General features: G+C 42.4%; 2 protein-coding genes across 2 annotated transcripts in view; one reads left to right on the forward strand and one right to left on the reverse strand.

The window, feature by feature from the left end:
- Nucleotides 1-1,482: 1,482 nt before the first annotated feature.
- Nucleotides 1,483-7,433, reverse strand: SPRING1 (SREBF pathway regulator in golgi 1). Its single transcript, XM_084296997.1, has 5 exons — nt 7,183-7,433; nt 6,500-6,656; nt 5,084-5,235; nt 4,441-4,554; nt 1,483-3,815 (listed from the first exon to the last, which is right to left on the reverse strand). Exons 1-5 carry the CDS (start codon nt 7,291-7,293, stop codon nt 3,732-3,734), a joined length of 618 nt encoding a protein of 205 aa, XP_084153123.1. The 5' UTR covers nt 7,294-7,433; the 3' UTR covers nt 1,483-3,731.
- A 62-nt stretch (nt 7,434-7,495) lies between these two features.
- The window catches only part of RNFT2 (ring finger protein, transmembrane 2), a 31,679-nt gene continuing 23,584 nt past the window's right edge, over nt 7,496-15,590 (forward strand). Inside the window, exons 1-5 of the mRNA XM_084297364.1 lie at nt 7,496-7,648; nt 7,998-8,186; nt 10,132-10,621; nt 13,448-13,926; nt 15,063-15,139. Coding sequence (XP_084153490.1) covers nt 10,539-10,621; nt 13,448-13,926; nt 15,063-15,139 — 639 coding nt within the window. The 5' untranslated portion in view covers nt 7,496-7,648; nt 7,998-8,186; nt 10,132-10,538. The remainder of the gene's footprint in view (nt 7,649-7,997; nt 8,187-10,131; nt 10,622-13,447; nt 13,927-15,062; nt 15,140-15,590) is intronic.

Here is a 15,590-nt window from a genome sequence, read left to right on the forward strand (position 1 = left end):
TGCATGTTGCTACAAGTCAGACTTCTTTGACTGAAAATATTACATGGAACTGCCTTTTTAATCAGATGTGGATCAAAAATTAAGAACTAAGTACTTTCCCATTGCTCCCTGCAGGTTTTAAAGCTGGCACTTTTCCCCTCTTCTATGGGCAGTTGTTTGCCTTGGGTTGTAAAGAAATACATAAGAATCTTATTAAAGCACCAATAATTTGCTGAACTCCATTTCTGTGGAACTTGCTGAGTTCGAGAATTCCTTTTCATCTCCTCCCCCACCTCTCCTTGACTAGAATAACTGAAGAACAAATATCACATAATGGTGCTAGGTTAAAGGAACTAGCGTGCTTGCAGTTTAAGTGACAAGCACAAGACAAAACAAATCCTAAAGCTCAAACTCGTCCAGCTAAATGACAATGGCAGTCAGAAAAACATTTGCTTTTTGAAAGCGCATCAGAACTAAGACTCTTGTTCAGGATTTGCTGTGCTTAGTGCTTTATGTTCAGGAGACTGACAATTCATTAATCCTCACATAGTTTGTAAGAAACTCTTCCAAGTGATTAGAGCCCGAACACTTGCAGGAGATAAAGTGATGAATTGCAACTACAGTGACTGAGATTGAGGATATAGAAACCATGATCCCAATTCAACTGTTTAGTGTTGGCCTCAAGTCAGAAGTTTTCTTTCACCTTTTCAAAACTGCAGTTCACCACAATAGGAATTTTTAATCCAGCTCTCCATATACCACCCTCATGGAGCAGTACAGCAGGTTTTTTCAAGGCCAATGGCTCACATTCAAGTTCAGCTAAAATAGCCAAAGCAGAGACTGCTGTGCCCCTTTGCCATAGCTTACTGTTTCCAAATTGGTACAGCCAAATGCTATACCAGCTCCTTATCAGATGTGAGCTGCTACCATTTTTCACTAGCATTATTATTCTTGTAAACTACAGAAATGGAGTACACAACCCATTCAATTATCCCCAGCATTGACCCCAGTGCAGATAAGTAGAGCTAGTCACTCCATCAAGCGCTCTCATTAAATCTGCTGCCAAAGATAAGTGAACGACGTGGATCTCTTAGCTGACAAACAGAAAGGAGATGCCAGTCACTGACAACCACAGAATCACCAGGGTTTTTTTTTGTTTTTGCAAGAGGGATGGACATCACTTAAAACCACAAAAGTATTACTAGGAAGTACAGATTTGACATTTTTCACCATATCTTCAAGGCATGAAGCAATCCTTTGAGTTCCATTCCCTGCTTGGTCCAGTTTTGTGAAAGCCCAGGTTTTTCTGTGCACCATGGAGAGAAGCATGCTCTTTTCTGAAATTGGAGTGAGAAGTTTGCCATTTGCCTTTACCTCATTGCCTTTATTTACTTATTCAAGTTCAGTGTCCCTCTCTACTCCACTGCATTCTTCAAGTCTCCATTTTAGTACAGGTGCATTGTAGCTTGAGAAAAGAAATGAGTACAGACACTATTTGGAACACATACATTTTTAATGATTTAACATATAGCACAGACAATTTGAGCAGCTTGACAACCAGGGAGGGAAAATGCAGTTTGTCCCAGTGAATGGACAATGGTCACAATGCATTTCTGATCACATCCTGTTTCTCTGAAAGAGAAAGGGGCCAGGAATTCCTACTAACATTCCCTGAATCAGGTTGGTTTCTATGATTTCTCACAATTACTGCTTCAAGCAGTGGTATCACCAGCTAAAGAATTGATAACAAGTTGGAAAAGAATGAAAGAACAAGCCATCAGTATCTTGATCTTGGTGAAACATGAAGTGCTGGCATACTTCTCAGTAGGAAAGATACATCAGACCAACCTGATGGTCTTTCCTGAGAAAGCCAGTTATAGAATGCTGGAACAGGGGGTAAAGAATCCGTTTAACACTGAAAAGAGTAGTAAGTAACCTCTGCTACCTTCTCAAGACAGTTTTTCACACTGTGCCTTCACACTGCACCATGCCTGCTGCAGCAAGTTGCCATAGGATGGCAGCAAAGGGGAGACAGATTTCCAGCTGGATAAACTGCTAACACTAAAGCTTTTGCAGAAACAGGATTTTCAAGAGAATCTGCTGATGGGAATCGTTATCTCACTTGATGACTTTTGGGAAAGAACAATGAAAACAATGCAAGTGTATTTTATCAGATGGCTGATAACACTTGTTTATATCACATCTAATTTTAACTAGATGCACATGAGAATATCCTGCAATAGCATTGTATGGATATCTTGCCACTGTGCTTGTTTTTTCTTAATAAAGCCTCTGTAGATTGTTTTATTTCAGTCAGGGAACAGGAAGTATCAGTTTAAACAAGCATACACAAAGTCAAAATCAGAAGTGCCCTAGCTGGACAGAGATGGCTAGGGCAAAAACAAGGGAAATGACTCTCTGCATCGAAAAGAGCAGCCCAGTTTTGTCTAGCAGTTGGGCTTCACATAGGAACATGTGGGGACAGCACAAGTTTAGTCAACATCTTACAGGTTTTCTACCTGTATTGAGCAAGCAGCATTACTTACAAGGGAAACAAACAGATTCTAGAGCTATAGGAAATTGGGAGAACCAATCCTGCTCTACTGCCATTCTGATCACGCTGAAATTTCAGAGCAGCAAGTATGTCAAACAGCAAATCAAAATACCCTGATGGTTTAACTGAACTCATGCAACACAGTTGTCCTCAGAGGGCTTGCACCACGTTCTGACATTCTAGCATAATTATTTCGTGTACAAGGAGATCATTAAACTGGGATCCTAGAACAACTCCACCCTTTTGCCTCCTGCACAACCAGGAGTGAAGTATAATTGAGCTACCAAGGCCTGAACAAGTTCAAGCAACTAAATTTTCAGTGCTTCCTGCGAGAAAGTGGACTAGCAGAGAGCTGTTCACAAGGCTAAGACTCCTCTTCGAGGAAACCTTTGCAGAGTACTAAGGAAAGCACTTACAGACAAACGTCCCATCCTGGGCAGATCCCTGCTCTTCTCCTGTGCTATGGGACTTTGACAGAGTAACAACTCCATTGGAGTTCTGAATGCTTTAAATTCACTAAGAGGAACATAAGCTCTATAAGCAATGAATCCCAATAAAAATCCTTTTGACTAAGGAGGAGAAACACCAACCAATTTTAGTCAGGATGTAAAATACCCTTTCTACCTGATAGAAAGAAACAGGGACTGAAAGGCATCAACAACTAGCTATGCAAAGCATCAATACTTTCAGCTAGTAATCCGTATAAATTGAATAAATAATTCATATTTGCCTATGTAGCATACACCATGCATATCAGAAAAGTACTCCAGAGAAAGAAGCACAATAGGCATGCTTTTTTACCCTCTAAAAGCAAGAATCCTCTCATTATTACCGTAATTCTGGAAAGTCTCTGGACTGCAGAGACAACTCAACCTACAGGTACAGCTGCAAAGCTACATTAGATTTTTCTTATGTTTTATAGATCCACTCCATGCGTCCTAAAACACTAGCTGTTGTAAGAATTACTCAAAGAATGCCCTTCCAGTGCTCTAAAGCAGGTGCATAACATCAACTGAAAAAAAGCAAGATTCAAGTCCACAGAACTTAAGTCCCTTGCTTACACTGTACACCTCCTGGGTTTGCCGCCAGAAACATCATAAACCATTTACACCGAGGCTCTTGTAAAGCAACAGCTGTTGTCTTCCTTTCGGATTCCAGTCTTCAGTTCCTTCCCCTTGTTGTTTAGATCGTGCAGCTTTCAAACAGGCAGCAGCTCTGGGGGATATTCGCCATAGCAGTATTTTGCAATTGGATCTCTATAGGTGTTTTCATGCTGCACGCTCTGTTGGGAAGAGGAGGAGAAACCTTACCAATACATGTGTATTGAAATAATACAACCCTTTGTCAAGGGTCAAAACCCAGAGTGCTTATGTGCATGCAAAAAAGCTCTCAAATTCTTCTGGAATTCTTCTTTAAGAGGCCCAATGCTCATTTAGACCAAAACTTCTGATAAAAATCACTGCATCTTCAACGGCTAAGAGAAATTCACCTCTTCTCAAAAACAAGAAAGTACTGCAACATACTTTTTGAGTGACTATGCAGATGGTAAATCTAGAAGCACAGCATAAGGTAAATAGCATCTCTGAAGCTACGGGGAACAAGTCACACTGGTCTCATCCTTATGAGATCTTCCCAGTCATTAAACTCAGCTGGTCTTCTCAGTTTATCACCTCTTTTCTAAAGAGATGCTAACCAACTCATCCTGATGTAAACCTATGCTTTGCTCTTCACTTACTGTTGTTACAATTTGACCTTACAAATCAGAAAGTTGCCCTCAGATGAGCTCTCAGCTATAACGTCAGAGTCTGAGAAAGTACCCATATGCAGGCAAACAAAACAGAGCAACTATTCTTAGAACCAAGGGCACTTTTCCTTTTATGAGCCCTAGACACGTGCTAGTGGCTTACCTGTGATGAAGTCCTACATTTCGCCAGGCACAACTCAAAACGATCTTCAACTGCCATGAAGAGGTTTTGGAAAGCAATAGCTGCCCGGTTCAAGAAACGCTCCAGAAGATGTTGCTAAAATAGCAGCAAAAAAAAAAAAAAAAGAATTTCACAAAGAGTAATCAAAACCCACCTTAATCTACACAGCTCAGATTTCAGAGGAATAGCAAGTAACTCCCCTTAGATGTTTTAAGGAGCAATGAAAGGTTAACATCACGAAACTCTAGTAGTAAGAGAATCTAGAGGAGCCTTACACTGTGCTTGGCTAACAGAATACACAAAGTGCTAACCACAAAACTGATACTGTCTGGAACAGCTTTTCTACAATCACTTCCCTTCAGCAAATGCAATTCCACTGAAGCTGAAATACTCTACAAAGCACTCAATACATTCTCCTCTCAGAAGTAGGAAGGATGGATTATTATTATTATTTTTTTAAGCTTTCATTTATAGCTCGCCACATATTCCTTGCAAGCTTTTCTCATCCTTCCAAGAAAAGGAATTGTCCCCTCTAAGGGAAAAGCTCCTGACAAACAAGTGCTTTTAGCCACAAAGGAACCCATCCAACTGAGAACACCTGAAAGGCCAAAGAAAGTCTGTGCACCTTGTTGGGCTGCAGGCAACAGGAAACACAGTACTCATACACACTGCAGCAGCCGTTGGGAAGGCAGCTGTCACAGCTGTACAGCTTTGTGCTGGGCACGTTGACATTACAACAGCCATTGACCAGCAAGTCCTTCCTCTCACAGATGTAGCCTGAAAAACAAAAACAACAGTAAGAACTGTGAAGACTTACTCCTTTTTACGTTCCATAGACATGCTGTAGGAAGAGACACATTACTGACAGTTTTATCATTAAGTTTGTGATCCTCCTTAATTTGACTGAAGTCCTAAGTAGCAATTCTTCGACATGGCACATGGACACAGAGCTGAGTTTTACAACAGCCTGGTGTTACCTGCACAGCTGTTATGTACCTACATTAGCATAGCATATACAGCAACATTCTTTAAATGCCTAATATTCTAGTTCTTATTTCTTTTTAGTATAGTTTATTGTTATGACTGGAAGGGGAAAGGACAAGCATGGTGATTGTACTGGAAGAAAAACTTTGACACATTCTTTTAACTAGTCTGTTACCTGCATAACTCTCTTTACTGTTGACTATGATGAAGAAACCGATTTATCCACACAGAGGAGCTGTAATACTCACTGTTTATAGGAATCTTTAATAGTATAACCAGAGCATTTCCTTACAGAAGCTGTACTACTACCACAGAGTTTGATTGTGAAAGATATCACTGATTTTAGAGACCTTGGTGAATCATCAGTGAGCGTTAACTCAGGCAGTGCTCAATTTTAGTATTTATGTAAGTCACAAAAGATGTGATGATTTCTTTACAGGCTTTCATTTCTGGTTGAGAACAGCCCAGTGCTTGAGCAACGAGAAGCACTTGTCCATGGCAGGAAAGGTTCCACACACTGAAAACAGGTAGTTAATTTGAGAAACTGCAGCAGAGATATCCTTGGGTTTACAAGGGTCAGATGAGCTTGTTAGCTGTGACTGAGCACTAATTATACCAATCCTGACCTGCCTGCGTGCAAGACCAGTCAGGTCTCCCTAACACACCTTCCAGTAGTAACACACTGCAGGGAAATACAAACAGCTCTGCAAGCAACCACGCTGAGTTCAGCGGGACCCAATGTTTAGGTGCAGTATAAAGGCAGATGGGTTTTGCTAAACCTGAGATGGTCCTGCAAACTGTACAGTCACGCTCAGGAGGTACTGTGCCTCAGCTGAGCCCAGCTGGACCCAAGCCTGCTGTGCACAGAACCAGATCAGCAGTGCCTGCAGCCATAGCAAAACTAACACAGTATGACCATAGCAATGCCAACAGCTGAGGTTCTACAGTAACAAAGCAGTAACAAGGAGCAGTTGTTGCTCGGAAGCCCCATCAGCAGAGGGACAACAGAGCGTGCAGCACCACAGTATGCAGAACCAGTTGTTGGTGCTAAGCATACCCAGTTCATCTGTGATGAGGAGCTTCCCCTGAACAGAATTCCGGCACTGGTTGCTCAGATGGCTGCTGTTCCCTGAGCTGAACTGGTCCTTCCACAGGATCGGCTGCTCATGCTCTTGCACTTGGAGGAGGTTCCGATCTCTCACCATCCTTTCTTCCTGCAGGGAAAGGCAGCAATGCAACCAAACACACAAGCTCCTTAAAAATACCCAGCAGTTTTAAATTCTGCAGTGCAGGAAACTCAAACATCAATGGAGCACACAACATACTACTTGCAATAGCTTTCTTTTTGCTACACGCAGCATATAAACAACATAACCCAGTAAAATGAGGGGATGCAAGTTCACCACAGGCTCAGCCTTCACAGCTGGACTCAGCCACTGTAAAGGGGCACGTAGCGTATTAAATACTTGTAGACGCACACATTTCTTTGTGGAATATTTGCTACGGGAATTACAGCTTACAAACCAGAGAGCAGCAGACCAAGTCCCTACAAGATTTTCTTCCAGGTCAGGTTCCAAAACCCCGTTGCTTTTAACCTCAGCACCTGGCTAAACGCTTGGTTAACCCCCGAGCTTTTCAAAGCCCCCCTCTTCAGCAATCCCCCCGTACTTATGGCACCGCTGCGGGGGGCTCCGTCCCGCACCCCCCAAGCAGGACACGGCTGGGGAGAGAAGCACTGACCTGCTTGAAGGTGCTGCTGAGGAAATAAACGAGGGAGAGCCCCAGGACGACGCCGAGCACCCAACGCTTCCGCAGCAGCCGCCGCCACAGCAGCGCCCCGCAGGGCACCATGGCGCTCAGCCGCCCGCGGGCCACGGCAGCACCGGGCCGGGCCCCGCATCCCCGGCTGCGGCTCGGGGAAGGAGGGAAGCAAGGACGGGAGCGGGGGAGGGCAGCGGGGCTGGCGGAGCCCCCCGCTGAGGCCCAGCCGCTTCCGCCGGCGGAGAGGCGGAAGCCGCGGCCGGGCGTGCGCTGAGGGGGCGCGGCCGCAGCGCCAGGGCGGCCCCGGGCCCGCTCGGCTGGGAGCCGGCTGCGGCCTGCGGGGTACGGAGCTCAGCCCCCCCCGGTTCCTGCCTCCTCAGCCCCTCGGTACCTGCCTGTTCAGCCCCCGGGTAGCTGCCTCCTCGACTCCCGGCCCAGCTGGGAGGTAAAGGCCTGGCCTGTGGATACGTGTGCATGCATACAGCTGTATTTATAGGCATCTGTCTGTGGGTATTATATACTATAGCGTTTATATTGGTTTAATCTCTCTATATACATGCTTTTCCATGTATATTAATTTATTTCCTACATGCATGTCACAAAGCCTGAGCACAGCCCAGCAGGTGCCCTGGGAATGGTGGTGCGCTGACCCCCAAGGAGTGCGGCTGCGTTGGGTGGTGTGCCTTCAGGGACTGGGGCACCGAGGTGCTGCTCCTCGCTGCCTTTCCTGAGGAGACAAAAATATGAAACTCTGTGCTGTGGTGAAAATAATTCTGTGTGTGTGCTTCTTACAGGTGCGCCTGTTTGAGTGCCGTGATCCAGGTGCTTTACTCTCAGCTGGCTTGGAGGCCCTGTGATGAGTTTGCAAGTTGGACCGTGTTTGGATTATCTGAGGGACTCCATGTGGAAGGTGTTTGCACCCTCTTGAGCTGCCCTGTCTCCCACTGTGGCACCTTACACCTCTAGTTAAACCTGTTGTTCAGGTACTGTCAACGTGTCCAACTGGTGCAAGATGAAAACCCCTAATCTGGAGAAAATATAATCATTTGGTACTGAAGATGAGTGCCTTTTGGAACAATGTCCATTTAAATTGTATCTGACTTTAAATCTGTGGGACTTCTGGATGTAATACATAAGTTCACATCTTACGAAGTCCTACGTCTTCAATACTAAACATTAATGTCACAGTAATAATAATAAAAAAAAAGCTTAGTAGCTGATGACAAAAGAACAGGTCTTTCCCCACATAGTTATGTGACATTTTAAAAGCTGTTTTCACCCCATATCGCAGTCTAGTAGACTTCTAATGGTTTGGAAGGGAGTGAAGGATTTTCCAAGTTTCAAAGTTACCTACACACTGACTTCAACTCAGCTTGTAGCCTGGGAAGGCTGGCAGATTTCTTTATAAGCAGTGACCCCAGCATTGTTCATAGGTAGGACAGCTTCGCCTGCATGGGTGAGCCTGGGGCCTTGACTGATTAATCATATCTTAATTATTATTTTGGTTAAAAGGGGGATAAAATTATATACTGAGTCAACAGAGATACTGTCAGGTCAGGATTAGATAACACCGCAGGGAAAATGTAAAAGCTCCCTGGAGAACTATGTGTTGTCAATACAAAGGCAGCTTTAAAAAAATCTGGGAGAGAAGTCTCATACATATTTTTTATTTTATGAAACTTACAAATACATGTAAAACAAAATTCAGCCCTGAGAACACAACCTAAATAGAAACGTATATCTAGAGATTAAAATACAGTTTCAAGTTACAGGATCAAAATTTGTATTTAGGAGAGTGTTGGTAACTTATGGTATCTGAAAACTTTGGTGAGAATTAGATTTCTGGTACTCTTGGTGGCTACCTGTATCTTCTCCATAAAATGAGTTAAAAGTTACGTTCTTCCTGCCATATGTGATTGTCCCAATTTTTTATTTGCTTTTGTGTATTTTATTTACATGTGTATATTTATATTACCTGTCAAAGGGATGTCTAAAGTTGGTGTCTCATATTAAAGCCTTGACATTTTCTGTCATCTATGACTCAAATCCTGTGTTGTCCCAGTTCAGCCCACTTGATGGGGGTCTTGAAGACTGTATGGTGCAAGCCAAGTGTCTTTCTCTTTTTTGTAAACATTGATGTTTCTTCCCATCCTTTTAAAAGTTCAATACAATTTAGCTGTGTGATTTATGGATACAGGGCTGCACACTTATTTATGTATACATGTACTCTTGTATACATGAATTACATGGATTCATGCCATATAAAATGCTATAAATAATGTTATCGCTTTTGATATCCGGAAGTATTTAAAGTCTTTTACATTTTTATTCAGTAGCTATTTTAGTCTAAAGCTGAGTAGGATCAGATTTATGTATTTAAATAATCTCTTTCTAAATCTTCTATGATGTGCCTGTAGGAATGTGCACAAATCACTTGCAAAAATTGCCTGTGCCTCAGGTTTTATATAAGTGAGATATCTTTACACTGTGTAGGACTATTTGCCAGGTACTGTGTTCTATGCCTTGATGATTTTCTGTTCTTTTTCACTTTTGAATGATCTTGATTTTAAAAAATGTAATGTGTTTGAGGTTGTTGCCCTAAAATTAGCCACTTGAAAGCAGAGATTTAAATAACTAAATAATTTCTCTCCTTGTCCTAGTAAAAGATCCTGAAGTTAATACAATTTCAAAGCCTTTTTATTTCCTGTTCCAGACCTTACTTTATTTATGCTGGCAGTTCCAGAATGAATGGGACAAGAACATGTGATCTTTTGCACATGTGGATATCATTTGCGGCCATTGTGCAGTTTGCTAATGGCAATCTGTGGTTTAAAAGGAAGGGGTTGCCTGTTTAAAAGAATATTGTCATGCCTTGATTGTATTTTTTTCATTAAAAATGTTTACACATTTTCTTTTTTTTTCCCTCAGTTTTGCTTTTTATTGCTCGGGAAGTTTCTTCAGAAGAAGAGGAATGCATTTCATTTGCAGAGAGCATATGTTGATTCACATGCCACATCTAGAGCTACTCTGTCAGATGTTCTGAAGTTCCTGTCGGAGACCATGCCATCATACCTGTGTACTCTCTTTGTGACTGCACCATGCTGCAGAAGGGGATCTGACTCATGCCTGCCCTGCTTGGAGACCTGTTTGTGAGCACTCCTGTTTGCCATTTGAAAGTTGCTTCTTCACAAGTGTACCACATAACAATTGCAAGCTTCTCTTCCAGAGAAGCCAGTGATTTATTCCAGCCATGTCACTAGCTGAAGGGGTTTCACAGCCCTCTGACTCTGTGGACCTTTGTTAGTCACACTGAGAACTGGTGACCTACAACGTTAATGTTGAGCGTGTTGTGTTTTAAGGTTTTGAGGAAAATGCAGAGACGGCATAGCAGCAACACTGACAACGCTCCTCCTGAAAGGTAAATCTTTTCCCTTCCTTTCTCCTGAAAGGTAAATCTTTTCCCCTCCTTTTTCCTACCTTTTCCTCTCCAGGTGGCAAAGTTCTGATTTAAGCATATGGTGTGTTTCATGGTAAGTTTTAGAAGACAAAAGCTCGGAAGTGAGAAAAACATAGACTTCCTCATCCTGTGCATGTAATGTGGCCAGGCTTTCTGCTTGGGTTTAGGGACAGATTTACTTTTCTCCTTCATGTCAATTATTGACTTCTGCCAACAACAGTGTTACAGGTTTGATGATCCAGTATGGCACATATGGAGACAGCCGGCTTAGTAAAGGCAGGATGTTTTAGAGCTCTAAGAGCTCTCGAAGAGCAATCCATGGCACAGTCCTGCGGGGATACTGAGTGCTGTCAGTCTGAAAGGGTCAATCGGTATGAACAGAGCCTGTATATACTTCTGTGACATAGTATTTTCTAGAGATTTAGGATGATTCTTTACGACATCCTAGAATCTGTATCTAGGTTCATGTATGTGAATAGTTAGAAGTAGAATACTGCTAATTCATTTCTGTAATTATAACATCAGCAAGGGAGGCTTGCCACTCTTGTTGTTGTGGTACTAAACACTCCCTTGTGCTTTCCTAGAGTTAGTGCTTGACTTTTTTTCTTTCTATTTTTTTTTTCTTCTAAAGAAGAAACTAATCTAATTACTAAGACAAAGATGGAACTAACAAATTTCATTGCTCTGGCTCAGCTGATATTATAAGTGAAAGATCTGGATCATAAGCAGTCACTTAATATTTCTTAGTGGTTTTGCAGGTAGAGGGGAAGCTTGATGTCGTGACCACTTTTACCACAGATCCATTCTTAATTTGAGGGCAAAAGAAAAGCATTTTCAACTTGTTCTGTGTGATGCCACCCAAGCCTCAATGCAGTCTATGGGTTTTTATCAGCAGGCAAGTCTGGGCCCTGAGAAGCACATAAAATGCATTGTGCACCTGTCATATGCAATGTAGAGCTTCTTGAGACTACAAACTTGTAAGACACTTTGGTATCTGTTTGAAGAGTTAAAAATATTCAGGGTAGGTATCTGTTATTAAGTGCAAAAGATGCACAGGGTAATATGAACTGGTCTTTTTAAATACTTTTTTTTCTTAACAGAGTAGATACATGTCAGTGACATCAACTGAAGGTTTTCTAACTGTAGAATGAAATTCTTTCGCCACTGACATTGTAGTCTTCACTTTGGTTGACTTCATCAGACTCAGAATTTCATCTGTGTATATTTATTTTTAAATGTGTGCCTGATTAATTCCTTCCTGCTGAAAGCATAGTCGTGTATCCTGGTAGTATTGTTGCAAACAATACTTTTGTATTTGTCTGTAACACTCAGTTCCACCCAATGTGTTTGTTATGTTCCCAGACGTAAGTACAGATCTGTCACATTATGTCCCTGTCTTGTGTATACATCCCTGAGTTGTAATGTTAGGTGTAAAATTCAAAATCTGTTGATGCATATTTTGAACCAAAGAAAGGTGTGCCAAATCTTGTTGACTTGATTCCTTGCTGGAGCCTGTGGAGAGACGTTGGGAATGGGGTGTAGCTATAAAAAGCCTTATTAGGAGTTTACCTCGTGGGAAGGTCTCTCTAGAGAGGTTTGAAGCTATCTCCAGAGTCAGATGAAAGGCAGTGCTCTGTGCCCTGTAAGATGTCTGGGGATGTTTTTGAGCCCACGGGAGAGGGCGGGTTAAGGGCCCTGTATGTGCCTGCATGTGCTGTCTCAGCTTGTGACCACTGTTTCTAAAGTTAGACATCTCCAAGGCTTAAAACCAAGAGAGACTGGAGCTCTGCAGCATGCCCTATTTGCGGGCTATGACTCTCGCTGCACATTATTTATTCTTTACTCTTCTTTTGCAAGTTAGAGAGGTATTTGCTGTCTGCCAGGCATTTACTCCCAGGTAACAGGTTGTTTCTACCTGTTACATATATTGCTGCCTTTCATCCAGACTTTCCACGTGTTCATTTCAGTACCACAGGGTTGAGTTCAAGTGAAGAAAGCATATATTCTTCTGGTATTAGGATGAAGATATTTAAGACTTTCTTTTTGGAATCTGGCTGTAATCTATCCAACAAGCTTAGTAAAGAATCAGTGCCAGACCTAATTCTGCCCAGTGCCCAGTAAACTGAGTACCTCCATGCCCATTTTGCTGAGAATATCAAAATAAAACAATTTCTCTGTGATCCATGAACACATCCTTATTAATATTTGTTGGAACAGGGACACACAGGCAGCTTGCAACACTTCTCTTCCCCAGCTGACTCTCTCATTTGTGTTATTCATCAGTGGGCAAGTATTGATCATTTCTAAATAGAAGATCTTGGGGGTAGATCATTTCCCTAAGGTACTCTGATTAATTTGTATGTATATAATGTGTCCTGGCTTGGTTGCACTGTTTAAATTTACATGTTTTTATCAATGTTTTTATTGAAATATTGAAATCATTATTGAAGATGTTGAATTTAATGCTAGATGTGTTATATGTATGTGTCCTCCAAAAGTAAAGGGAGCGTTTGGGAACTCTGATCCTCAGATGAAGGAACTGGTGCGTCTTGATCAGTGCTTTAGAAATACTCTGATCTTATTTCAGGAGTCTGGTTACTGGTCTCCATTTCTGCAGCTGTGACTTTCCAACAGCAAACAGAGTGAAAAGCATCTGTTATCTGGAGACCTACATATTCTGGCAGTGCATGAAGAACTCTTAAATGATACAGTCGGGAGTGGTCTAAAAGACCAAGAAGTTCTGTGGCACTCATTTAATCACTTTTCTTTAATCTTCTTCCAATGCAGAAACCGGAGCCAAACAGTCAGTTCTGAAACCAGTGTGGATGAAAGTGGAGTTTTTGAAAGTCTCAAGGCTGAAACTTCCTCTCCACAACAGCTGTTCTCGGGCCTGGCAGGTATCCCGTCGGGTACCATCACAGCCACGCCGTTCCAGTCAGGTTTGGTTCTGGGCTCTTCAGCGGGAGGTGGGGAAGTATTCATTCAGATGCCAACCCCGAGGGAGGAAGGAAGCAGTCGTACGGAAGGAGCCCCATTTCACCACCGGCAACAGTCCCATCATTTCCACCATGGCCATCACCGGGGTTCGTCCCTGCTGCACATGGCTGGGGGGGACCGCCACGGGCACACCGAGGAAGGCAGTGACGAACAGGCCGGGACTCCAGCCCCAGCTCTTTCAGAGTTAAAAGCTGTGATTGGTTGGCTGCAGAAGGGACTTCCCTTCATCTTGATCCTCACGGCTAAAGTTTGTTTCCAGCATAAGCTTGGTAAGCACTTATCCTTTTCGGATTGTAAATGTATTAAAGGGTGGGTAGGAAGCTTTATCATGCTGTGATGCCTGATGCATGTATCTCTGTGACAGCATCTAGAGATGGAGGTGTTCTAGCATGAAGGGGGCGTACTAAAATGCATGGGATAACCAGCTCCACATCCTTTCAGCTGACTTTCAATGCAAGCTGTTTTCATCTGTGTTAGTCCCATCTGTTTCCTATTCTGACAAGTAGGAGATCATTTCTGTACCTTTTCCTAATCTCTCCATGACATTCCTTTAGGGGCTGAGGATGTTACCAAGGCTTCCCACTCAGATCTCTCTCTCTGAGAGACAGAGAACTTACATTAGTGACTAGCAAAGGCTTCTGTGTAGCACAGAAGGTCTCAGGGGGATGAGACACTTGTACAGCTGAAACAAGGGTAGTTGTGAGAACAAGCCAAACAGCATCAGCTGTTACATCTTACAGTTGAGATCTTCAGAGTTCCTTAAAGAGTATGTCTATCCCAGTTTCTTTCATGGGACTTTCAGACCCTCAGAGGTCAAGTAAAATCCACTCATCTAATCCTTCTCTTACTGTGAAGTTTTATGTGTGGCGTTTCTGAGGATCCTTACTCATTTGGGGAGTAGTATGCTGAGATTATTGTCACAGGGAAGCCAATAATGCCTAAGTTTACACTGGTTATAGCTGCTGGTATTCCCCAAAAGAGGAATTGATTCATTTCTGCAACATCTTGCTCTTTAAACCTGATATCCTATATGGTTTTGATAGTGTGCCCTGTCATCTAGGATATGCTGAACTGCTGCTGTAATACTGTCTTCTAGCTGACTTCTGTTTGCACAGTGCAGCCACAGCTTGCAGCACTTCTGTTCTTTTTCAGCACAGAGTTAGGACAGAGTTTCTGTATTTGGCTGGGTGAGTGCTCACTGCAGCAGCTTCATTTCAGTTTAGCTTGTATTTGAATTTTGAGTCCAGTCTGCCAGTTTTAGTCATTTATTTATTTTTAATTCCTAGTGCATCCAGAATATCACCCAGTAATATTTTTCAAAGCTCAAGATGCTCTTACCCAATAACTTAGGACTGAAGATCCTCCTACGTGGCCTTTTGTACTCTGACAGTGTCTTTTCCTGCAGGGATTGCTGTGTGCATTGGTATGGCCAGCACATTCGCATATGCCAACTCAACACTCCGAGAACAAGTTGCTCTGAAGGTGAGTACAGCATCTTACTCTCTTTTACTTCCAAGCAACATTGCTCTTTGTATACAAAATAATGTATTTCCTGAAAATTCTTTTGCAATCTAGGGTTGAACACCATTGTATGTATACAGATCTGTCAGAACAAGAGTACTGTGGCAAAATCCTCACTTCTTCTGCCTACTTCTCCCCACTGATGCTCTCCCACAGTTTCCATTCTGCACTTTTGTGAAAGTATGTTATAATAAGTGCAAGGGAGAAAAAGTTGGGAAGATTGTAATCTGCCTCTGGCACTGCACTGGCAGCTTCCCTATGCCTCAGTTTCCCATTATGTATAGCAAAGGTGCTGAAACCAATTTCACTAGTTAATAATGATATTTAATTTATTAGCATTTAGATGTTCAGCTAAAGGAGTTTGTAAATGTGTTACTTGTTAGTGTCTTTTAAATTCTCTCTTATGATATGT

This window comes from Netta rufina (assembly GCF_964035555.1).
Source record: "Netta rufina genome assembly, chromosome: 17".
In the NCBI taxonomy this organism is placed as follows: Eukaryota; Metazoa; Chordata; class Aves; order Anseriformes; family Anatidae; genus Netta; species Netta rufina.

What these genes read in the sequence shown, in the direction of transcription:
- SPRING1 (XM_084296997.1), bottom strand. Translation starts at nt 7,293, where the DNA reads ATGGTGCCCTGCGGGGCGCTGCTGTGGCGGCGGCTGCTGCGGAAGCGT. An exon ending in TCAGCAGCACCTTCAAGCAG is followed by an intron (nt 6,657 to 7,182) that starts GTCAGTGCTTCT and finishes CTTTCCCTGCAG; the next exon opens with GAAGAAAGGATGGTGAGAGA. An exon ending in AATGTAGGACTTCATCACAG is followed by an intron (nt 3,816 to 4,440) that starts GTAAGCCACTAG and finishes TCTTCCCAACAG; the next exon opens with AGCGTGCAGCATGAAAACAC.